Source organism: Chiloscyllium punctatum, chromosome 1 (genome assembly GCF_047496795.1).
Source record: "Chiloscyllium punctatum isolate Juve2018m chromosome 1, sChiPun1.3, whole genome shotgun sequence".
Lineage (NCBI taxonomy): Eukaryota > Metazoa > Chordata > Chondrichthyes > Orectolobiformes > Hemiscylliidae > Chiloscyllium > Chiloscyllium punctatum.
Window position 1 is genome coordinate 105,268,035 of NC_092739.1, and position 25,754 is coordinate 105,293,788.

General features: G+C 41.7%; 1 protein-coding gene across 12 annotated transcripts in view; it reads right to left on the minus strand.

Annotated features, from left to right (window-relative positions):
• Nucleotides 1-25,754, minus strand: part of LOC140478155 (protein unc-13 homolog B-like) — a 566,607-nt gene that overhangs the window by 300,016 nt on the left and 240,837 nt on the right. For all 12 annotated transcript variants that reach the window (XM_072571666.1, XM_072571665.1, XM_072571670.1 and 9 more), the window contains one exon: nt 16,022-16,145. In XM_072571666.1, coding sequence (XP_072427767.1) covers nt 16,022-16,145 — 124 coding nt within the window. The remainder of the gene's footprint in view (nt 1-16,021; nt 16,146-25,754) is intronic.

The window sequence follows — 25,754 nt, forward strand, 5'->3', positions numbered from 1 at the left end:
CAATGTAGAAATATTCTCTGTCTGGAAGGGATATTTCCTAACTTATAAAAAGGGAAATAAGAGTGAATATTGAGGGGGATCTGATCATAATGTTGCAATAGTCCATGGCATGCTTACCAACTGAATCCTGCATTTGTAATCTCTATATTTAACTATTTCAACAAACTCCTCGTCAGTCATCTGAAGTAAAGACCATTCAAAGTACTTTTGATTACACACATACCAAGTCCACTTCACAAACTTCCACAATGCTGACCGAGCAACACTGCTCTGATTTCAAATTTCTTATCTTGCTTTCAAATATCAACTTGACCTCACCTCTGCCTAACTTTCATCTCCTCCAGTCTTCATCCAATTCTGGTTTCAAACATGCTCTCCCCCTGTCACCATTGGTGACCATACTTTCAGGTGCAAAGTCTCCAAATTCTGCATTTCCCCATTGCAAATCTCTTGGTCTCCCTTCCTTTATATTGCTCCTTTAAAACCATCTTTTTGACTAAGTTTTTGGTCATTTTCTCAAATATTGTTTTGTAAGGCAGTATCAAATCCTGTTTTGTATTTTTTGCAATAAGTTATTTGGATATCTAAATTCAAATTATGTTTTAAAAACTTGATTGAATTCTTTGAATTCAACAAAGGGGTGATGATTAATCTTAACAATTTTCAAAACTATGTTCGATAAAACACCATAGTACAAAATTAATTTAATTGACTATAAGGAAAGACAGTGGCAGTTAAAAAAATACTGAGGAATAGAAAGCAGTGATTAACAGTCCACACAGGATTCTTGGTGGAAATGGCTTACGTTGGGAATACAAAAGTTGAAAGATAGATCTCTGAAGAGTCATTGGTGGTATAGCCTACAATTAAGGTGAAAGACATGTTTCCACACAGTAACTCATGCTGCACCAAATAACGAGAAACATATCTCCATCACTCATTCAGCTTCAGCCTCAGCATTGAAACTGACTGAGCAAATTTGCCACATAATTGACTGACCACAACATTACAACAAAAATAAATCCTCTTATGCTCCAACTCACTTCACAGTTCAGACCCACATCAACCATTCAACTCTTCATGCATTCAGCACAGCTCATTGTTAAATTGCAGGTGAAGTAATGGTCTATAGATGCCAAAGCACCCTTAAAAATTTAGACAGAAAATGGTTTGTGTTTGGCCACCACTGGCCTCTTTTTCAGTTATTGCTGTTAAGTTCAGCATCATTGGAATAGCAATGTTCAATTCACAAGGACCAATGGAACGGTAGAAATTGCCTTTGATAACCATTTGGATCCTTAAAACTCTGCAAGCAAATAATTGGCAATGATATGATTGCTGAGGTTCACAATCGCCTGCTTCAGGTATTGAACATCCTATTAGTCAGCAGATGTGAATCCTGAGTTTTCACCCATCAAACTGACACTGATTGTACCTGCCTTCAGCATTACCCCAGCCATTTTCCAGTTCCAAGCAATATCTAGAGAGTGAAAAGTAATGTCAGGGAACGTAAATGTGTTGCATATCATCAACACGTCTCTGCCTGGTCACCAGGTACCACCCCAGACCCTACATTACCCATTTTATCTCACACTATCCACACAGCCCATTTCCCATCATCTACACAATTTGAAGATGCACTATACTACACTTCATTTTTAACTGTCTTCCATGCCCCTGAACCCCAATATCACACCTTAATGAGTCCACCTTGCTCCTATACAATCTCCTTGTGGAGGACACAGTGCTCGCTATGCTCGCCAATGCTGTTCCACTATTTCACCATACACATTCCGTCCCTCCATTTTGCAATAACCATCCTTGTCTCTACCTCTATACATGCCTGTTTTCCAACCCCAGTATCAACTTTTCTATCTCTACTAACAAAGCCCACAGCTGTCCCTACAGGCTCCCTTGCACTCTCCTTAAAAAAAAAATCAACAGACCAATCCCCAGGAATGGAATCAACCCAGACCTCTGACCAACTTCAATGCGCAGGCTTCTGTTATGACTGACCAGATTCCTGCCACATCTTTGCAGATGCCTTACTGACATAAACGATTCCCAACTATTTTTGATGACCCTACAGGACTGACTATTGCTCAATCCTGGGACTACACTTGGGACATATCCCCTACCAATGAATGATCCAAGTGGACAATTGACTATAGCAAAGCCCCTAGACTGACTGTGCACTGTATCCAAGACTGACAGTAGCAGGATCACAACAGACAATCACGGCCATGTCTTTTGACTGAAATGAGGACCAGTTCTCCCATTCAGTTTGCGACAAGGCCATTTTGTTGAAAGAAATTGTTTTTGATATGCAGCCTAAAGCAAAACGTTGCCACCCTCCTTCAACATTTTCCTGCTGACAAGCATGTCAAGCAGTATGGCTGTGCACCTATGTGAAACAGCACAGCGATACAATAGCACGGACAGATTTTGGCTCAAGGTAAAGTGCCAATGTGCTAACAGGTATGAGCTTGCAGATAGACACTAACAATGCAAATGCTAAGGGAGAAAGCAAGAACGTCTATGATAGAGCCTGGTCTAATCCTTTAACTGGGGACCTGTCTTTATAGGAGAGAGTGAAGACTGCAGATGCTAGAGATTAGAGTTGAGAGTGTGGTGCTGGGAAAGCATTGCAGGTCAGGCAGCATCCAAGGAGCAGAGAATCAACATTTCGGGCATAAGCCTTCAGGAATGAGGCTTGTGGGCGGTGGGCTGAGTGATAAATGGGTGGGAGAATAGGGCTGGGTGGATTAGACTGTCAGATGTAGAATGATCCTTTGGGAGATTGGATGGAGGTAGTGTGGGCACAGGTTTTGCGCTTCTTGTGGTGGCAGGGAAAGGTGCCGGGAGTGAGTGTGGGCTGGTGGGGGTAGGGGGCATCGATCTGACAAGGGATTCACAGAGTCATCCCTCCCGGCCCACAAGCCTCAATCCTGATGAAGGGCCTATGCCCAATATGTCGATTCTGCTAATCCACAGATGCTGCCTAACCCCTGCTGTGTTTTTCCAGCACCACATTCTCGACACTACCTGTCTTTTCTGGCCAAGTGCCCTTGCAACAGCAGTCTTTCAATGTTATTGTTGGTCATCCTGTAACGCAAGCCCATGCTTCCTGAGTGTCCTCCAAGTGAACTGGAGAATTGCTATTGTAATTGTGTGAAACTGGCCGTGAGATCTTGGATGCCAATGTCCGTGATGAAGGGTGAGTGCCAATGGTGGCAGCAGTTCGTGCCCTGAGATATTGTTTGATGATGAGCAAAATAAAGGTTCCTCACAGCCAGTGGTGAGCTGGAGTCGTCAGATATTGACACTGACTTCCATGTCAAGAATTCTCAGTGACTAGCTTCATCAATGAATTTAAGATAGGAATCTGAAGATAAGTGAGGAAAGTTGCAGCATTAAAAGCTATGTCAAGCTATACTCCCCCTTAATTGGCAACTTCCTACTGCCTAATGAGATACTCTCCTTGCTGTTTGGCAAATGCATAATAGATGCAGTGAGACAGTTTCAAGGACAAGATTGGGCTGTTTCCATGCTGTGTGACTTTAGATCTTGCCAAACATCTTGTCTGATACCCCACAAATCCTGCCTTAGTCCATGTCACTCAGACTCCCATAAAATTCTGACCTCTACCTTGTAGCAGAAGGATTGATACTGCCTTGAATCTTGTCTTAGCTGGCACCACTAAGACCCTATTAGATTCTGCACTGTATCTTGCAGCAGAATTCCTAATCAGATACAAATTTAAAATGATTGGCACAAGAAATGAGGAATCATTTGGACAGGTCCATTTACATAATTAACTGAAAGTGTCTACAAGTGTGGAGGAAGCAAATTCAAAAAGTAACTTTCAGAAGAAAATTAGGCAAACACCAAAAGAAAAACAAAGAGGGAAAATTGCAGTGAAGTAAGATTAATTAGATATATCGCTACCAGGTGCCAGCAGCAGAACAATAGGCCAAATGGTCTCCTTTCATGTTACATTATTTGACCACTTCAAACTTGTTCCATTTTGACTCAAGCAGCTCACCTTCGGTTAGAACATTGTGCATCTTTAAATAATAACCACATAAAAGTAGGACTATTAATTAGGATCTGTTACTGTGATTTAACTGTGAGATCAAAGTCTTGCGCCAATCTAAATAAAAACACTAATCACTTTGAGGAAGCTGATATTACTAACACAAGTGAAGTGGAACGCGTGTGGGTAGAGTTTAAAACACCATGGGGCAGAAAATGATAGTGCGAGTTGTATATAGACAGTAGTAAAAAGCTGGGGAAGGCATTATCCAGGAAATTAGAGATACAGGCAGTAAAAGTATAACTGTAATTATGGGTGATTTTAATATGAATTGGGCAAATCAAATCAGTAACAATGCCAGGGAGGAGGAATTCCTGGAATGTAGATGGGACAGTTTTCTTGCCCAACATGTTGACAAACCAACGAGAGAACAGGCCATCCTAAACTGGATGTTGTGTAATGAAAAAGGCATAATTGGCAATCTAGCTGTGCATGACCTTAATATAATAGAATTCTTCATTAAGATGGAGAATGATGTGTTTGATTCTGCGACTAGGATCCTTAGTCTAAATAAAGGAAATTATGATTGAATGAGACATGAGCTGGCTATGATGGATTGAAGATGTACTTAAAGGGATGGTGGCAGATAGGGAATTGCAAACATTTAAAGAGCACATGGAGGAACTGTGAGAATTATTCATTCCCGTCTGGAACAAAAATTAAACAGGAAGTGAGGCCCAACGATGGTTAACAAGGGAAATTTGGGGTAGTATTAGATCCAAGAAAAGGGCATACATATTAGCCAACATAAGGATCAGATATTAAATTGTGAACAGTTGAGAATTCAACAAAGTAGAACAAAGAAAATAATTAAAATGAGGAAATGGAGTATATCAGTAAACTTATACTCAACATGTCAAAAGAGTGTAAAAGCCTTCTTAGGTATGAGAACAGCAAAAGATTAATGAAGACAAATATACACCCTGACATCAGAAAATGGAAATCATGAAGAGGAACAAGAGATGACATCAAATATGGTGGCACAGTGGCTCAACACTGCAGCTTCAGAATGTCAGGGATTCAGGTTCAATTTCAGCCTCGGGCAACTATCTCTGGGGAGTTTACACACTCTCCCAGTGTCTGTATAAATTTCCTCCCACAGTCCAAAGATGTGTAGGTTAGATGGATTGGCCAAGCTAAATTGCCCATTGTGTCCAGACTAGGAGGATTAGCCGTGGGAAATGTGGGGTCACAAGGGTTGGAGGGTGGGGGGGGCGTTGTCGATATGGGATGATCCTTGGAGAGTTGGTGATAGTGTGGAAAAAGGCCATTCAGCCTAAGTGTTCTATTCTAATGAAACATATACTTTAGTCTGTCTTTTCAAAGTAGGACAGGATCAGACAGAGTCAGCATGGATTTATGAATTGGAAATCATGCTAAACAAAGTGAATGGAATTTGTTTTGAGGATGTAACTAAAAGAGTTGATATGGGGAACCAGTGTACAAACTTGTACTTTCAGAAGTTTTTCGATAAGATCCTACCTAAGAGATTAACATGTAAAGTCAAAGCGTGTGGGATTGGAATAGTGTAACAACACAAACAGACAGCTGGTTGGCAGACAGGAAATGAAGAATGGGAATAAACGTTATCTTTTTCTAAGTAGTTGCCAGAGGAATCAGTGGTTGGACTCCAGGATTTCACAATATGTATTAATTATTTAGATGAGGGAACTAAATGTAAGTGAGATTTTTGGAGAAGATTTATAGCTCAGGTTGGAGATCAAATCCTCAGTTTGCTCTCTGAGCTAGTGGGTTTGTTCTCACATGTTTTGTCACCATCCAAGGTAACGTGATCAGTGAACGCTAGTGGTGCACTGTGTTTTGTCCTGCTTGCCATTTGTGTCTTGGTTTGTTGTGGTGGGTGATCTCGTTTCCATTTCTGTTTGAGAGTTTCTTAAATGGGGTCCAAATCTATATGTATATTAATGAAGCTCTGGTTTGAATATCAGGCTTCTAGAAATTCCCATATGTGTCTAAATTTGGCCTGTCCTAGTATGGTTGTATCGTCACAGTGGAACTAGTGTCCCTCTTTGTCCATGTGTATTGGGTACCAGTGAGAGTTGCATGTATCCTGGTGGCTAGTTTCCTAACAGTTTTCCAATGTAATGTTTGTTGCAGTCCTTGTAAGGTATTTTGAACATGACGTTCGTTCTGTTGGCTGTAGGTATGGGGTCCTAATTATAGAGTCACAGATATGTGCAGCACAGAAACAGAACCTCAGTCCAACTCGTCCATGCTGATCAGATATCCCAACCCAATCTAGTCCCACCTGCCAGCACCTGGCCCATATCCCTCCAAATCTTTCCTATTCATATACCCATTCAGATACCTTTTAAATGTTGCAATTGTACCAGCCTCCACCACTTCCTCTGGCAGCTCATTTCATACACATACCACCCTCTGTGAAAAAGGTGCCTCTTCGGTCTCTTATTTCTTTCTCCTCTCACCCTAAACCAATGCCCTCTAGTTCTGGACTCCCCCACCCAGGGAAAAGATCTTGTCTATTTATGCTATCCATGCCCCTCATAATTTTGTAAACCTCTACATAATGTAACCCCTCAGGCTCCGATGTTCCAGGGAAAATAGCCCCAGCCTATTCAACCTCTACCTATAGCTCAAATCCTCCAACCCTGGCAACATCCTTATAAATCTTTTTTGAACCCTTTCAAGTTTCACAACATCTTTCCGATAGGAAGGAGACCAGAATTGCATGCAATATTCCAAAGGTAGCCTAACCAATGTCCTGTACAGCCGCAACATGACCTCCCAACTCCTGTACTTAACACTCTGACCAATAAAGGAAAGCATATCAAACGCCTTCTTCACTATCCTAACCACCTGCAGCTCCACTTTCAAGGAGCTATGAACCTGCACTCCAAGGTCTCTTTGTTCAGCAACATTCCCTAGGACCTGCATTTATTAAATTTAACTCCATCTGCCACTTCTCAGCCCGTTGGCCCACCTGATCAAGGTCCTGTTGTATTCTGAGGTAACTTTCTTCGCTGCCCACTGCACCTCCAATTTTGGTGTCATCTGCAAACTTACTAACCATACCTCTTATGCTCACATCCAAATCATTTATATAAATGACAAAAAGTAGTGGACCCAGCACCGATCCTTGCGGCACTCCACTGGTCACAGGCCTCCAGTCTGAAAAACAAACCTCCACCACCACCCTCTGTCTTCTACCTTTGAACCAGTTCTGTATCCAAATGGCTAGTTCTCCCTGTATTCCATGAGATCTAACTTCGCTAATCAGTCTTCCAAGGGGAAACTTGTCGAATGCCTTATTGAAGTCCATATAGATCACATCTACTGCTCTGCCCTCATCAATCCTCAGTAGTTGTTTTAGTGTGGTCGTAGGTTTGTGGGCTACCATGATGGCTAGGGGCTGGAGTAGTCTGGTTGATATTTCTGAAATGTCTTTGATGTATGGTAGGGTGACTAGAATCTCTGGGCGTAATGTATCTTCCTGTTTAGGACTGTTGTGCAGGCATCGGCCAACTGAGCTTATCAGGTAACCATTGTTCCTAAAAACATTGGATAGGTGTTTCTCCTCGGCTTCTCATAGTTCCTGGGTGCTGCAGTGTTGTGGCTCATTTAAATAATGTCCTGATGTAGCTCCATTTGAAGGTGTTGGGATGGTTGCTTCTGTAGTTGAGTATTGGTCAGTGGGTGTGGCCTTCCTGTAAACACTGGTCTGCAGTCCTCCATTGACTTTTCGTTCTATCCTGATATCTAAGAAGGGGAGTCAGTTGTTGTTCTCTTCCCCTTTGATGAATTTTATACCAGTGAAGATACTGTTTATGGGTTTCTTGTGTTTGTGGGTTTCTTTGGGCTTGTCGCGTTTCGTGATGATAAAGGTGTCATCTACACAGCGGACCCAAAGCTTAGGCTGGATCATGGGAAGGGCTGCTCTTTCTAACCTCTGCATACTGGTGATCCCATAAGCATCCCACTGATTTGTTTGTAGACATTGTCGTTGAAGGTGAAATGTGTTGTGAGGCACAGGTCCAATAGTTTGATGATGCTTTCTTTGCTGATGAAGTTGGCGCTGTCGAGTGTTTGTATGCCTGGTTCGCCTAGCGGTGAGGCTAGTGTTTATCGATGTGAATAGGACCGTCACGTTGAAGGAAACCATGACCGTGTTGTCCTCTATCTTGGTGTCTTTGATGATGTTAAGAAGTTCCTGGGTGGCATGGATGGACTGGGTTGTTTCATCTACTGGGTGTTTTAGTTTTTGTTGCAGTTCCTTTGCTAGCCTGTGTGTTGGTGCGCTGGGAACTGAGACTCTGGTCGGGGCGGGGGCGGGGAGCTTGATTGTGCAGCTCTGGTAATCTATAAGAATATGGTGCATTGGATCATTCTGATTTCATTCTTTGGAAGCCTGTCTTATTAATTTCACCTGCTTTGTGTAGTTCCTCAGGGCTCCTGTAATGTGAAGTTGAGTCCATCGTTACCTGTTGATAGGTGTTAGTATCGTTATTAGTGTGCTCACCTTTTCCATATACTGTGTTCTGTTCAGGATGACGGTCACGTGCTGTTTGTCCACAGGTAGGATTACAATATTTCTGTCTTTTCTGAGTCCTTTCGGAGCTTTCCTTTCAAGTGTATCAAGGGTGTTCCTTTGTTTCTTTCTGCTAAGTGTTGGTGTTACCGTCTGATGGCCTGCTGGGTTTCTTCTGTCAGTCCATTGTCTTTAAGGGTGGATTCCTAGGAAGTCCTTTTTGTCTGCCTCCCTGTGGTTGCAGTTCACCCCTTGTACTAGGACAGCTTTTTCAGTGTCTGAGTGTGGTCGGTCAGATAGACTCTTGATACAGGTCTCTGATTTGTCCATGTCGTTGCTGTGGGTGAGGTTGGTTACTTTCTCTTGTACGGCCAGTCCATTCTTTGTTCAGCTGTTTCAATGAGATTAGATTCTCTACAGTGTGGAAACGGGCCATGCCGACCCTCCGAAGAGTAACCCACCCAGACCCATTTCACGCTGACTAACGCACCTAACACTATGGGCAATTTAGCATGACCAATTCACCTGACCTGCACATCTTTAGACTGTGGGAGAAAACCAGAGCATCCAGAGGAAACTCACGCAGACACAGGGAGAATCGAAGGCTGGAATTGAACCCAGGTCCCTGTTGCTGTGAGGCAGCAGTGTTAACCACGGAGCCACTGTGCCACCCCTTGTTTAATGATGCTGGCTCATTCTAGCATAGTTGTCCATTCATGGTCAGTTGCGTTAGTGTTTTCATGTGAAATTTCTCTTTCGTATTTGTGGAGTTGGTTGTGGGCACCCCATTTATCATTGCTTGTAGTCGTTCTGTTCTGCTGTTCTCCTGGTTTGTGGAATGTTGAGATGTGGTTTGTATTTGACACATCGTGGTAATACCTGTTTTCTGAGGCATTCATGCAGGAAGTACAGTTGCATCTTACAAGATTGAATGTAATAATGTAATATTTCCAAGTTTGCAGCTGACACAAAGCTGGGGTTGGATGGGAGGTTGATAAATGGGGTCCAAGTTAATGTGTTTGTTGATAGAGTGTCAGTTGGAACCACCCTCTGATAAAAAGAACAGGAAATCATATCATCACAGGAAATGACATCACCAACCCCAGGAGATCTAAACACAAATAGAAAACAGGTCACTATCACCAATGCTACCTAGTATGGTGACAAAACATCTGAAAACGAACCTTTGACCGCAGCAAGCAAACTTACATCCAGAACCTCAAACTGAGCTACAAATCTTTGAAAAACTCACTCTGCAATCCATCCCTAATTGTTTAGAGTTAGCCACATTGATGTGGGTCTAGAGTCAAATGTAGGCTAGACCAGGTAAGGACGACAGTTTCCTTCCGTAAAGCACATGGGTGAACCAGATGGGTTTTTCCTGATTATCGAGAGTGATTTCATGGTCACTACTAGACTTCTAATTCCAGATACTTATTAAATTCAAATTTTACCATCTGTCATGGCAGAATTTAAACCCGTGTCCCCAGAACATTACCAGAGTCTATGGATTAATAGTCTAGCAATACCATTAGGCCATTACCTCCCCTCAAAGGACTGGAGGACAATGTATGCAGTAGGATTATTCAAGAAGTGTGATAGTAATGAAGCAGGTAACTCTCGGCCAGTGAGTCTAACATCAATGGTCATGAAGCTAATCGAAAAATTTCTGAGGCACTGCATTCACCTCCATTTTAAGAGGCAAGAACAGTCAGCATGTCTTTTTCGGAGGGACGTTACATCTGACAGGTTTGATTCAGTTTTTCGAAGAGCTGACGAGGCATGTGGATGATGGCAGTGCAGTTGTTGTCTACATGGATTCACTAAGACCTTTGACAGGGTATTGCATGCCAGACCGGTTAAGAAGCTAATAGCGCATGGGATTTAGGGCTATGTGACAAATTAAATCTAAAATTGGCTCAGTCAGGAGGGATAGAATGATAGCTGAAAGTGTTTTTATGACTGGGTGCCTATGTCCATTAAATCACTGGGCTTAGTGCTGGGTCCATTCCAGTTTGTCGTCAACTTTAATGATCTACACATCAGCATACAGGAGATATCATCCGTAAGTTCGCAGATGATAGAAATTAGATGTGTGATAAATAGTGGGGAGACATAGCTTACATGACAATGTAGATGGGCTAATCAGATTGGAGAACAATGCAAACTGGAATTTAATCCTGAAAAGTTTGAGTTGCTGCATTTTGGGAGGTTTAACACAGCAGGGAGTATACGTAGAACGGTAGGACTCTAAGAAGTAAAAAAGATCAGTGGGACTCAGTGTGTATGTCCAAAGATCCTTAAAAGAAACAAGACAGGTGGATAAGATGATCAAGTAGGCATATGGAGTATTTGCTTTTATTAATCGAGGCACTGAATACAAGAGAAAGGAGATTACGACGGAGTTACACAAGATATTTAGGCGACAGCTGGAGCCTAAATTGTGTACAATTCTGGTCACCACACTATGAGAAGGACAAGATTACATTAGGGTGCAGAAGACAACTATCATGTTGCCTGGACTGAAGTGTTTTAACTGTGAAGAAGGACAAGATAGGCTGGACTTGTTTTCCTCAGCTTGGGGAAGGCTGAAGGAGCACCTGATTGAGGTGTACCAAACAAATGAGGGGCAGAGATAGGAAGAAACTTTTCCCTTCAGCAGAGGGATCAAGAACCAGGAGGCATAGATGTAAAGACAGACAGCAAGAGATTTCAGGCAGGCTTTTTTTCACCCAGAGGGGAATGGATATCCGGAATTCACTGCTGAAAGGCTGGATGCAAGAACCAACACAAAATTTAAGTAGTGTTTATGTCATCACTTCAAGTGCCATAGCATGCAAGGCTATAAGCTAAGTGTTAAAAAATGGTACTAGAGTTGAATGGTGTTTGATGGCAAGCATGGCTCCAAGTCCTCTTTGCATGCTGTAAAACCCTTAGACTCCAGCTAAAGACATTTAAATAAGCATAAATGACAATAAATGCCTACTCGTGGACCTCAACATGTCAGTGGGACAGGCCACCCCACCAAGAAGTCAATCATGGCAGAGGCAGGATGGTAGCAGAATCCTCACCTTTTCTTTGTTTAAGTGTCTCCCCGCCATCAACCTTTCATGCAAGACATTAAATTTTACAAAGAATATTAACTGCCAAAATATCATTAGTAATTAATTCACACAACACTGAAAGTTTTCTTTTCTGATGGAAATGAACGTATAACATGAAATATATCGCATTTTTCACAGAGATAAATAAAGAACACTTAATACAATCACAATAACAAAACAGCAACGGTTACTCGCCTACATTTTTTAAAAGCTTTACATCCATCCATGTAATAAATAGAATCAGGCAATAATCTGTCTTTTATTCATGATAAGATTTGTAACAAAAGACTTACATCATCACCACACAGTTATATGATCTATGTATCAATTGACAAAAGTCTTTAAGAAGGATACTTTTTGCAAGCTAATGCTGAGAACACTTAGCATCCATAGAGAGGAGCAGGATCTTTTCCAGTATTTTGCTTTTAATTACAGATTTCCAGCACCTGGAGTATTCTGCTTTCAAGTTTAATGCAAAGCTAATGTTTTTGCCTAGACTAAATACTGAAACATAGAAAATAGGAGCAGGAATAAGCCATTCAGCCCTTGGAGCCTGTTCTGCTATTTAAAATGAATACAGCTGACCATTCAACTCAGTTCTTGCTTTCTCCCCATCTTGGATGCTTTAGCTCCAAGAGCTACTTCTAAATCCTCCTTGAAAGCATTCAATATTTTGGCCTCAGCTGCTTTAATTTTATTAATTTACAGGATAAGGGCATTGCTGGCTAAGACAGCATTTATTGCCCATCCCAGAGGCCAGTTAACAGTCAATCACATTGCTGTGGATCAGAGTCATACAGCACAGAAACAGCCTTGGACTCAACTTGTCCATGCATACCCAGTTTCGTGAACTGAATTGGTCCCATTTTCTTGTGTTTGGCGCATATGCCTCTATGGAGAAAGTGAGGATTACAGATGCTGGAGATGAGAGTCGGGAGTGTGGTGCTGGAAAAGCACAGCAGGTCAGGCAGCTTCCAAGGAGCATGAGAATCGACGTTTTGAGCACAAGCCTGATGAAGATCAATTCTCCTGCTCCTTGGATGGTGCCTGACCTGCTGTGCTTTTCCAGCACCATACTCTCAACCCACATGTGTCTCTATACCTGCCCTATCTATGTACCTGCTCCAATGTCTTTTAAATGGTATAATTGTATATGCCTTTACCACTTCCTCTGACAGCTTGAAAATGTCAGTCTTCAGGTCCCTTTTATATCTTTCTGCTCTTACCTTAAACTTATGCTCTCTAGTTTTGGACTCCTCTACCCTGGGGAGAAGATCTTGGCTTTTCACCTATTTCTTCGCCTAATTTTATAGACCTTGATCACGTCATTCCTCAGCCTCCTACACTCCAGTGATAGAAAGTCCCAGCTGATCCAGCCTCTCCTTATAACTCAAACCTCCCCCCTCCAGTCTCAGTAAGACCCCTTGGAAAACTATTCTGTACCCTTTCCAGTTTAATGACACTGTTTCTATAACAGGGAGACCAGAATTTAACGCAGTACTCTAAATGTGGCCTTACCAATGTCTTGTACATCAGGAACAAGACATCCTGACTCCTGCACTCAAAGCTCTGACCGATGAAGGCAAGTGCACCAAATACCTTCTTCACCTCCCTGTCTACCTGTGATGTCACATTCAAGGAACTATTGACGTGCACTCCAAGATCTCTTTGCTTGACAACACTCCCCAGGGCCCTACCCTTAATTGTGTAAGTCCTGCCCTGGTTTGTCTTACCAAAATGCAACACTTCCCATTAAGCTAAATTAAATTCCATCTGCCATTCCTTGGTCCATTGGCACAGTTGATCCAGACCACATTGTACTCTTAGATAACATGCCAATAATTGATGACAAGTAGGCTATGACAGGTGAGAACCGAGAAATGATCATTATCATGAAAGAGGTAGTTAAGCTAATGGGACTAAAGGTAGACAAGTCTCCTGGCCCCGATGGAATGCATCCCAGGGAACTAAAAGAGATGGCTGAGGGAAAAGCAAGTGCACTCATTGTAATTCACCAAAATTTGCTGGACTCTGGGGTGGTTCCAGTCGATTGAAAACAGCAAATGTGGTGCCACTGTTTAAAAAAGCAATCAACATAAGGCAGGTAATTATAGGCCTGTTAGCTGAACTTATGTACTGGGGAAAGTGCTTGAATCTATAAACAATGAAAAAATAATGCAACATCTGCACAGAAAGTGTCCCATCGGACTAACACAGCATGGGTTCATGAAGGGCAGGCCATGTTTAATTAATTTACTGGAATTCTTTGAGGGTATTACAAGCGTGGTGGATAACAGAGAATCGGCAGATATGGTGTATCTGGATTTTCAAAAGGCATTCGACAAGATGCCACACAAAATGCCACTGCATAAGATAAGGATGCACGCATTACGGGTAATGTATTAGCATGATTGGTTAACTAACAGAAAACAAGAGTGGGATAAATGGGTGTTTTTCTGATTGGTGATCAGTGGCTAGTGGTGTGCCTTAGGGATCAGTGTTGGAACAATTGTTTACACTTTACATAGACGATATAGAGTTGGAGACCAAGTGCAGTGAATCAAAGATCACGAATGACACTAAACTGAATGGCAGAGCAAAGTGTGCAGATGACTCTGAAAGTCTGCAGAAGGCAATAGATAGGGGCAAAGGCCTGGCATATGGAATACAAAGTTGGTAAATGTGAGGTCATCCATTTTCTAGGAATAATGGCAAAATGGACTATTATTCAAATAGTGCAACATACAGCTGGACAGAGTGACTTAAGTGCCCTTGTGCATGAATCATGTAAAATTATTTTGCAGGTGCAGCAGGTATTAAAGAAAGCAAATGGAATATTGTCCTTCATTGCTGGAGAAGTGGAGCTTAAAACATAGGGAGGTTATGCTGCAGATGTACAGGGTATTAATGAGGGCACACCTGGAGTACTGTGTACAATTTTGGTCTTACTGGCATTAGTGGCGGGGCAGAGGATGGTCACTACGTTGATTTTGGAGAAGGTTGAGAAGATTGGCTTATGAGAAGAGATTGAGTAAACTAGGACTATACTCGTTGGAATTTAGGAGAATTAGGGAACCTTATAGAAACTTACAAAATTATGAAGGGAGTAAATAAGGTAGAAACAGAGAGGTTGTTTCCACTGGCAGGTGAAACTAGAACTGGAATGGCATAGCCTCAAAATAAGGGGGAGCAAATTTAGGACTGATGTGGGGAGAAACCTTTCATCAAAAGGGTTGAGAATCTGTGGAATTTCCTGCCCAGTACAGCAGCTGATGCTACCTCGTTGAATGTTTTTAAGGCAAAGATAGATTTTTGAATAGTAAAGATTAGCAGGCGGGTAAGTGGAGCTGAGTCTAAGAAAAGATCTGTAATGATTTATTGAATGGCACTACAGGTTCATGGCCTACGCCTGCTCCTCTTTCTTATGCTGTTGTGTTCTTATGTTATGTTCTTAAGCACGGTCTTAAATACCCAACCTTCTTCACTGTCCATTATACCACCAATTTTAGAGTCATCCACTGGAGATACTTAAGCCTGACCATGAAAATTTAGCAGTTTCCTTCTTTAAAGGACATTTCCAACAATCAACAATGGATTTATGGTCATTAGACACTTAATTCCAGACTTTTATTTTTAATTATTGAATTCAAATTCCACCATGTACCGTGATGGGATTCAAATCCAGCTTTCCCAGAACATTACTTGGGTCACTTGTTTAGTAGTCTGGCAATAATAACACTTGACCAACAACTCCCCTTTCATGGCAGAGAGGTCCACAGGTTCACACTTTCTGGGTGAAAACATTTCTCTTCTTCTCAATCCTGTATGGCCTACCCCATATCCTTGGACTGTGACTCTGGTCTGAACTCCCCAGTCAACCTTCCTGCATTTTCCCTCTATTCCTGTTAGAATTTTTCTAAGATTGTTCCCTTGTTCTTCTGAACTCATGAGTATATTCCTAACCAATCCTGTCTCTTCACAGACCTCAATAACCTGAAAATATGAGAAATACAAAGCAGTTAAATCAGCATTTCAAACTCATGGTTCATAGATTAGAACTGACATAGATGGAAAGAGTAGTACAGAATGGTGGAAAGGAAACAACAGGGAAAAAAAGTTCAGATCGATAAATTACTCAAAATGGATTTACGACATAAAAATTTTAATGCACAGGAAAAGTGATAGAGATTAAAGGATATTTACAACAAAATCAATTTATAATTTCAGATTTAAGCATTTTTAAACTCATTCAGTTGTCAACTGTACTTTGAACAATTTGTTCCCCTCCTCCAAATGTGATTATAAGGTACTTACCAAAAGGCAATTCAAAACGGGTGTCTAATAGGATTTTGTGTGGAGTTGGACTTTTGGTTCCACATATTTCATCTTCCTTCATTAAAACCTCTGCGTCCAATGTTGACCAATCTCCTGGCCCTTCCTATTAAAACATGAATCACAGGAAGTTAAAAGACCTAAATAAATTATAGCCTGTAAGCTTAGATGGACCAAAATGGATTCTGATTTAGGGGTCAAACATAGAATTCTCAATTTTGAGGGTAGCATAAGACAAAGAGTAGTTATCTGCTGACTGCTTTATGTCTTGCCTACTTTTCCTATCAATCAACTCAATGGGATAGCAAGTGATCTGTTTAATGTGCAACAAACTCACCAAAGCCAAAATGGAATGCTACATCCCATCTAAAATTATTTATTACATCTTCAGAGGCTAATAAAATTATTATAACCATTTAAGTTTTATTATATAACTTCTAACCTATATAAACCTACTGAATGATTTTCAACAAGCACGTCTATTGATAATTATGGAGAATGACCCTTCTGGACAACAATATGACTTGACACTTCGACTCCAAGTATCAGTATGAATGACATCCAAGTCAAGATAAATACAAGCAACAGGAGAATGAATATGAGTCTATCCCTGTGAAATAATGGGGCTTGTTCTCAGCCTCAGAGGCTATTTCCCTCCTTATGGAGAACATGAGCACTGCAGATGTTAGAGATTGTTGTTGAAGAGTGTGGTGCTGGAAAAGAACAGCTGGTCAGGCAGCATCCGAGGAGCAGGAGATTCGACATTTCGAGCAGAAGCTCTTCATCAGGAATACTGACATTTTGAGCATAAGCTCTTCATCAGGAAGATACCCACGTAAAAATATTCCAATATTCCAATGCATACAGGCTGCTGGTTGCAACTGAATTTTATGTTGTGAACAACGAGCGACTCAAAAGGTGGAGACAATCTCCCTGTCAGTTGTCAGTCTGTAATATATTCAGACTCAAGTTCTAGAGTTGAAAGGGCAGTGCTAATCCCTATGTTCCAAATGACACCCTTCTTCTGTTTAGCGTTTCTTCAAAAATTGGAACTTAACCCAAAACAATGTTTTTTTCCGTTTATCAATCAATAAAGGCAATCAAGTGAACTCTTAGTCAAAGATTCAAGAGACACTTCTGACAGACCAATGTTGCAAATCAGAAAATAGTTATCATTGAAAGAGTTATGTAACTGTCATCATTTATTTTAACCTTTAATTAATACAACTCCAGTACTAAATTTATTTATTACTTTAGAAATAGAAAACACTTTTTTGGACTACACAAAAGACATCAAAAATGTTACAATGAAAAACAGCAACTAATATTCATTAATGTGGTAGTGATCTAAAAGCGCACTTCTGGGCTTTGACATACATTAGTTGCATTTCCTGACAGGATTGCAATGGTTTAACCTGCAGGGAAAATCATCAAAAAACAAATTTACTGTTTTGCAATTGTTGATAGCATATAACAACAATGTCCACTCAACGTCATGATCACCAGATGCCCCAAAATACCTTGCAACCAATCCAGTTGGAAGTATAGCCGTTTCCCCAAAATACCTTTCTTTATTATTGGATTTATAAAAGCTCTACGTTCTGAAGTCAGTGTTCATATAAAGCGCTTCATGATAATCATGCTTATCTCACTTGTGAAAAATAAAAAAATTTCAAACACTTTTCCAAATATTAGTTGCAAGATGGAAATATTGCATTAATAGTAATTCCAGAAATATCAAGGAATTGCAAGTTTATTACCATGTTCTCTTGCTTAAGGCAGAGTGGGAATGGATGACTGCTAGACAGAGTCAACCAAACAGATGGCTAGGGAATCCCTTGAGTGCATCTCTTACAAACCCTTTCTTGATCTTAGAAAATGGCTGGAGTACTGTTATGAAGATGTAGGGGTACTGTACCTTTAAGAGAGTTGAAAAGTTAGCAAGGACTGATAGAAGCCCAGAGAGTCCGGAACAAGGTAACAATGTAACATTTGGGTGAAACAACTAACTAAGAGATGTGTTGCCTGGATACAAAAACAAATTCAAATTCGGCCAATCGGTTTAAATTATACACCAACATACAAAATTCCAATCAACTTTGAATTTAGTATTTTGACAATATTAAAACCAATGAAACAATCCAATATTTTGGGTTATAAATATCAAACATTTTGAACAGTTACCCAGAGCGGCAAAGAGTAGCTAGAAACAACAAGAGAGACTGCTTACAGAAAGATCTGCTCTCTAAAAGGTACCTTTATCTATCAAAGACCTGTGAAGCAGAATTCATCAGAAGAAGAAAAGAGAACAGAGGAAAATCTAGAGGACACTCGGCAAAGCTGCCTGGTTTTGAAACGTGATTTTTTTTGTAAATCATAATCAGGAGTTTTATTGGATTTGTATTGTGGGGGGAGGTAAAAGATAAGTTTAAGAGAAAGGAGTTGTAAATAGCTGTTAGTTAATATTCTCTGTCAGACTTAAAGAAATAATGTTGTTAATTTTTATTTTAAATAGTGACTTTTAGGATAGCTCTTTGCCTCTTGAATTTTAACAGATTATAGCACTGGGTGAATCTTTTCTGTGTTGCAGATTTAAATTAGCAGAGGGGTTTACCCCATGTCATAACAGATCCAAGGCCATAGCAGTATGAGTGGTTTCGATGTTCAACAGGGGAAGGAAGAAATGTATAAGGACACTCATGGTATGGGATTTGTTGGTTTTGGGAGTATACAGGTGTTTGTTCAGTCCAAAAGGTGACTCCAGAATGGTATGTTGCCTCCCAGGTGCCAGGGTTAAGGATGTCACAAAATGGTTTCAGGGCATTCAGAACCAGGAGGGTGAAAACAGCAAAATGAAAAGCAGGACTTCAAAAATTGCAATCTCTGGATTGCTATTCTCTTCCACATAAGAAGAGAATGATAAAACAGATGAAGGTGGGTCTGGAGAGTGAGCCAGGAGGAAAGGCTTTACATTTGTCAGGCGTTGAGATATGTACAAGTTGAATGGGTCACATAGAATAAAACAGTATAGAAGAGGCCCTCTGGCTCATCAAGTCTGCTCCAAAAAAACCCCTAAGTCTATGCTAGTCCAATTTTCCAATGTTTTGGCCGTAGTTTTGCATGTTATGACATTTTAAGTACTCATCCAAATACCTTTTAAAGGTTTTGAGGTTGCTTGCCTCAACTAATTTTCTACACAGGGCATTCCAGAATCCCACCACCCCGCGACTGGATGAAAAAAAAGTCCTCAAATCCCCTCTGACCCTCTAGCTTTGCACCGTAAAACTATGCCCTCTTCTTATTCATCCTTCAACTCAGGAGGATAGCTGCTTCCTATCTACTCTGTCCATGCTCCTCAAATCTTATACACCTAAATCAGGTCATCTTGCAACCTTCTCTGCTCTAAAGAGAACAACCTGAAGTTATCCAGGATGTGAGCATAAGAGGCACAGTTAGTTTACAGATAACACCAAGGTTGGAGGTGTAGTGGACAGCAAAGATTACCTCAGCTTACAACAGGATCTTGACCAGATGGGCCAAAGGGCTGAGAAGTGGCAAGTGGAGTTTAATTCAGATAAATGAGAGGTGCTGCATTTTGGGAAAGAAAATCTTAGCAGGACTTATACACTTAATGGTAAGGTCCTAGGGAGTGTTGCTAAACAAAGAGATCTTGGAGTGCAGGTTCATAGCTCCTTGAAAATGGAGTCGCAGGTAGATAGGATAGTGAAGAAGGCACTTGGTATGCTTTCCTTTATCGGTCAGAGTATTGAGTACAGGAGTTGGGAGGTCATGTTGCGGCTGTACAGGACATTGGTTAGGCCACTGTTGGAATATTGCATGCAATTCTGGTCTCCTTCCTATCGGAAAGATGTTATGAAACTTGAAAGGGTTCAGAAAAGATTTACAAGGATGTTGCCAGGGTTGGAGGATTTGAGCTATAGGGAGAGGCTGAACAGGCTGGGGCTGTTTTCCCTGGAGCATTGGAGGCTGAGGGGTGACCTTATAGAGGTTTACAAAATTATGAGGGGCATGGACAGAGTAAATAGGCAAAGTCTTTTCCCTGGGGTCAGGGAGTTCAGAACTAGAGGCCATAGGTTTAGGGTGAGAGAGGAAAGATACAAGAAACCTAAGGGGCAATATTTTCACACAGAGGGTAGTACGTGTATGGAATGTGCTGCCAGAGGAAGTGGTGGAGGCTGGTACAATTGCAACATTTAAGAGGCATTTGGATAGATATATGAATAGGAAGGGTTTGGAGGGATATGGGCCGGGTGCTGGCAGGTGGGACTAGATTGGCTTGGGATATCTGGTCGGCATGGATGGGTTGGACCGAAGGGTCGTTTCCATGCTGTACATCTCTTTGACTCTAGGATTTCTCACAGCTAAAATGCTCATTCCAGGCAGCATCCTGATGAATCTCCTCTGAACCCCCTCCAATGCAACCACATCTTGCCTATAGGGCAGTGGCCGGAACTGTACACAGTACAAAATCAGAAATTGCTGGAGAAGGTCAGTAGGTCTGATTGCTTTCTCTCCATAGATGTTGAGTTAACATTTTGTGTTCAGTGACCCTTCTTAAGAACCAATTGTAGCTAGGAAAAGGATGGTTGATGCCTGGCTTCCTGACTTCTACCTTGTGGAGGTTGAGCACCAGCTCACTGATACCTCCTCCTATCTCCCCCGATCATGACCACACCACAGACCACTAGACCACTATATCCACAATTGTCACCGCCATTCGTTTCATCTGATGATCTCCTTCCAAGCTCATAGCTTTCCAACCCAGCACAGCCCACATCTACGTGCTCCCCAAAGTCCACAAACAGGACTTCCCAGGCAGACCCACTGTTTCTGACTGCTCCTTCCCCACAGAACTCACCTCTTCCTACCTCGAGTTGATTTTTTTTCTCCCCTTGTCCAGTCCCTTCTCACTTAGACTGCAATTCTTCTGATACTTCACATCAGTTTCAGAATTTCCAGTTTGTGGGCTTCAGCCACCTCCTCTTTATGCAATCCATTAACTTGTCCATTCCCCATCAAGAAGGTCTTAGGACTCTCTGTTTCTTCCTGGAAAAAAGGCCTGAACCATTACAATATGCCATCATACTCCTCTGCCTGACTGAGCTCGTTCTCATTCTGAACAACTTCTGTTTTAACCCCTCACACATTCTTGAAGTCAAAGATGTGGCCAAGGGTACCCACATTGGCCCCAGTAATGCCTGTCTCTTTGAGGGGTAAGTGGAATATTCTTTGTTCGAGTCCTACTCTGGACCCAGCCACAACTCTCTCACCAGTATATCAATGACATCGTCAGTGCTGCTTTCCTTTCTCGTGCTGAAGTGGAAAAGTTTATCGATTGCACTTCCAATTTCAACAGACCTCATCTTCACCAGGTCCATCTCTGACTACTCCCTTCCTCGACATTTGTTTTCCTTTCTGGGTATAGGATGGCCACCAATATCCACTACTAAGCCACTCACTCCCACAGTCACCTCGATTATACATGCTTGCACCCTGCTTCCTGTAAAGACTCTATTCAATTCTCTCATTTCCTCCATCTGTGTTGCACCTGTGTGGGGATGCCAATTTTGACAAAGGCTCCTCCCCCATGTCCACCTTCTTCTTCAACTAACGATTCCCCGCTGCTGTGGGTGCAGGGTCCTCAGCTGTGTCATACTCATCTCCATACTTCAGCCCTCACCCCCCTCTTCCCTGTCACAAAAACGATAGGGCCCCTTCATCCACACCTACCATTCCATCAGCATCCACATCCAATTGATCATTAGCCTCAATTTCCACTACCTCCAGCAGGATGTCACCAGACATATATTCCCCTTCCCTCCCTTGTCAGCATTCCAGAAGGACTGTTCCCTTCAGGACACCATGGTTCCCTCCTCCCAACATCTTATCACAGGGCACCTTCCCATGCAATTGCAGAAAATGTAACACCTGCCTGTTTAATTCCTCCCTCCTCACTATCCAAGGTCCTGGACACACATCTTCTGGCTGAAGCAGCAATTTACCTGCACTTCACTCAATCTAGTCTATTGTATTCACTTCTCACAATGTGGTCTCCTCTACATTGCATAGATGGGCGACCGCTCTGCAGAACACCTAAGCCTGCCTACAAAAATGACCCTCAGGTTCCAGCTGCCTGCCATTTCAACACATCACCATGTTCCTTTGCCAATATTTCTGTCTTGGGCTTTGCTGCAGTGCTCTAGCAAAGCTCAGCATAAGTTGGAAGAACAACACCTCATTTTCCGCTTGGAAACCCCGCAACTTTCTGGTCTCAATATCAAGAGCCTGAACATGTTCTCTCATGACCTTACCCTAACCCCCACAACCAGGCCTTGTCACCAAATGGACTGCTACAACAAACGACCCATTATCAGCCATCAATAGTCCCCATTTTACATTCTCCCAGGCTGACCTTAACCCATGCCTTTGACTGTGCGACTGTATGCCACCCTCTCAGGGATCGATCTGCACCTATCGTTTACTCTTTCCCCATCCCTCAATCCCTTCATGTACCAACCTTTTCTTAGCTACAACCAGTCTGAAAAAGGGGTACCAGATCTGAAACGTCAATTCTGCTTACTTTTCACAAAATTTGCCAGATTTGCTGACCTTTGCCAGAAATTTCTGCTTTTGTTTCTGATTTCCTTATTTTGTTTACTGCACACAGTACTCCATCTATGGTCTAACCAAAGTCCTTTACAACACCAAATAACCTCCCCACTTTTGTAGTCTATGTCATGATAATCAAGGCAACTGTCCCCAGTGCCTTCTTAATTACACTATTACTCTATCCTGCTGCTTTCAGGGATCTATAGACAAACCACTCAAGGTCCCTCTGAGATTCCTACTGTTCTGCCATTCATCGCATACTCCCGTGGCTTGGTACTTCTTCCAAAATCCATCATCAGGGATAAATTCCATCTATTCACCTGACAATCTGCCTGTAACCACCTGTAACCTCAGGCGTTCTTCCTCATTGTCAACCACCCAACTCATCCCCATGTCATCCACAAACTTAGACATCACTTCCTCTCATAGTTTATTTTATATTATTTACGTATATCATGAATAATAAGGAACACAGCACTTCATATGCCACCAGACACAAATAGCCTTCCACCACCATCCTCTGTCTCCTACTAGTGAGCTAACATGGATCCAACTTTCTGAGTTACACTAGATCCCATGTACTTTTACCTTCTTTTTCAGACTCGAGTGTAGAACCATGTCAAAATCTTTGCTGTAATTCAGAGAAATTATATCAATCATAATAGCCTTATCAATATACCTTGTCACCACCTCGAAATCCTGAAGTTTCAGTCCCACCTAAAGTCCAGCATATCTCTGACATTTCCCACATCAGGAGGGGAGGTAGCTCCTCATTGATTTTGGGCATCGGGGAAGGAAGTCTGCTACTCCGAGAGGTAAGTGTGTCCTCCTGATGGGGTCATGGGCACCAGTCATGGCCTTGAGCATTCAAGGGGGTCTTGTGGCCAGTTTGGTTGGACCTCCTCGATGTCTGGTCACCATGTGTTCAGGTCTTGTTCCCACACTGGTCAGGCCTTGGTTTCAGGTTTCCACGAGGAGTTCAGGCTTGCAGGAAGCCAGTAATTCCCTTTACTCCCCCGCATAGTTCCAGCATCGTTAATAGAGCCTCATCATTTGTGGAATCTTTAAACCTGAAAGTAGGTTTAGTAATTCTGATGGACATAGAATTGAAGTTATAAGCTTATAAGATATGTAAGAATAAGATCTGCTGTAGACGGCTCGCAAAATGTTGCCACATTCTGGCGTCATCTGGGATTCTTAGTTCCTGACACGAGGGAAAATAATTTGCAATAATGGCGATCCTGTCCGTTGTGGCAAAATAACAAAAGACATTCAAAATTCTAAGTCCTACCAGTGATCCAATTTCACATTTTGATGAGAGTGGACTATGGATTCTTATAAAAGAATAGTTCCTCAGATAGCTGGTCATTTAAATGATCAACTGTCTCCACTCAATTCAGATTTTAGAGTCACTGGTGTCTGGAACCCAAAGTATGGAGATTAGATAAACTAAGAGCAGTCTTTTTTTGTGCTTTTTTTGTTTGGATAGCCAAGGTACCCCTTTAGAGATGAGATATGCCTGTGCATATACTCTCTCAGTACTTGGAGCATGAAGTTCAGATATCATTTGTGGGTTCAGATTTTCTTTGGGGTTTTTAAACTATGGGGAATATTGTGTGCAAAAGGTGCATAAACTCAGTAGAACTGTCCAGTAGCATTGAGAGTTTCAAGAACTGTCAAAATAGTTTTATTTATGAATGAGAGCGCTTTTCCCAGTAGAGCTTAGTTTATTAGAATTACAGTTAGCTTTATTGTCACATGTACTTAACTGAGTACAGTGAGAAATGCTGAAGTCACCACTCAAGATGCCATCTTAGGGACAAAGATCCTAATTCTTGGGGAAAAAAGAGAGAAGTAAAAATGTCCAGCACTGCAGATTTTAGGCACATATTATAAAATGGAGAAAAAGAAGTTAAGAACAGTCATCTCCCAACCCAGTCCTTACTGGTGCCATGAGTCTAGTTCATGCTGAGGCAATGCCAGGCTGTGAGACCATCACATCCTGCCCAAATGCCACCATGTCGGGCCACCTCGAAAAAGTGGGAGCTGTTCATCCATTTTTATTGGTTTGCATCAGTTGTCTCTGCTACCAGAGACAGATTTGAAAGGCATGACCTCCCTCTTAAAAAACCATGGGACTATACCTGATCAAATCTTGCCTCTCCAAATGGAGATTATTGATTTTCCTCAGAGTTTTCTTTCAGTTTCCCTACCACTGGTATAAGGCTTACTGGTCTTAATTCACTGGTTAATCTCTTTTACCTTGCTTGAAAAGTGGAACTACATTATCTGCCCTCCAGTTCTCCAGCCCTCTGGCACTTCTGTGGCCAGAAAGGAATTATAAATTTGGATTAGAGCCTTTGTAATTTCCACCTTCAGCTCCAACAGCAGCCTGGGACACAAGTCATCGTGTCCAATTTTAAAATCTCTGATACCACAGCATTCCCTCTGTCAAACTGTTCGAGAACCTCAGACTCCCTCTTCCTGAATTCTGTAGCTAAGTCGTTCTTTTCCAAAGTGAAGACAGATACAAAGTACTCATTTAACACCCTACCAATGTCCTCTGGCTCCATGCATATATTGTTCCTTTAATCCCTAACGGACCCTACTTTTTCCCTGGTTATCCTTTTCCTCTGAAATACAGAATATATTGGGATTATCCCTACTCCTATAGGCCAGTGTGTTTTCCTATGCCCTCTTTGCTCTCTTAATCGCTCTCTTTAGTTCACCACTGTGCTTTCTAAACTCCATGAAGAGCTCTGTTGATGAGCTTTGCACCTCATTAAACGTCTCTTTTCCTTCTTATCTAATCCTGATGGTTTCTGGACATTTGGGATTCTCTGGGCTTGTGGCTCCTACATTTTTCACTCTGTTGGGCATTTACAGTCTCCAATTCTATTTTCAATGGCCGCTATGTACTGCTGTCAACTTACCGAGAAGTAGCTGTCAACTTCAGTTAGAACTGTAAAAAGTTCTTTGAATACATTTCAAGAAATCTGCCCATTCACTCTGTGGCTATTCTAATTAATGTTGGGGAATTTAAAATCTCCAAATATAATTGTTCTATTATTGCTTTTACACAGTG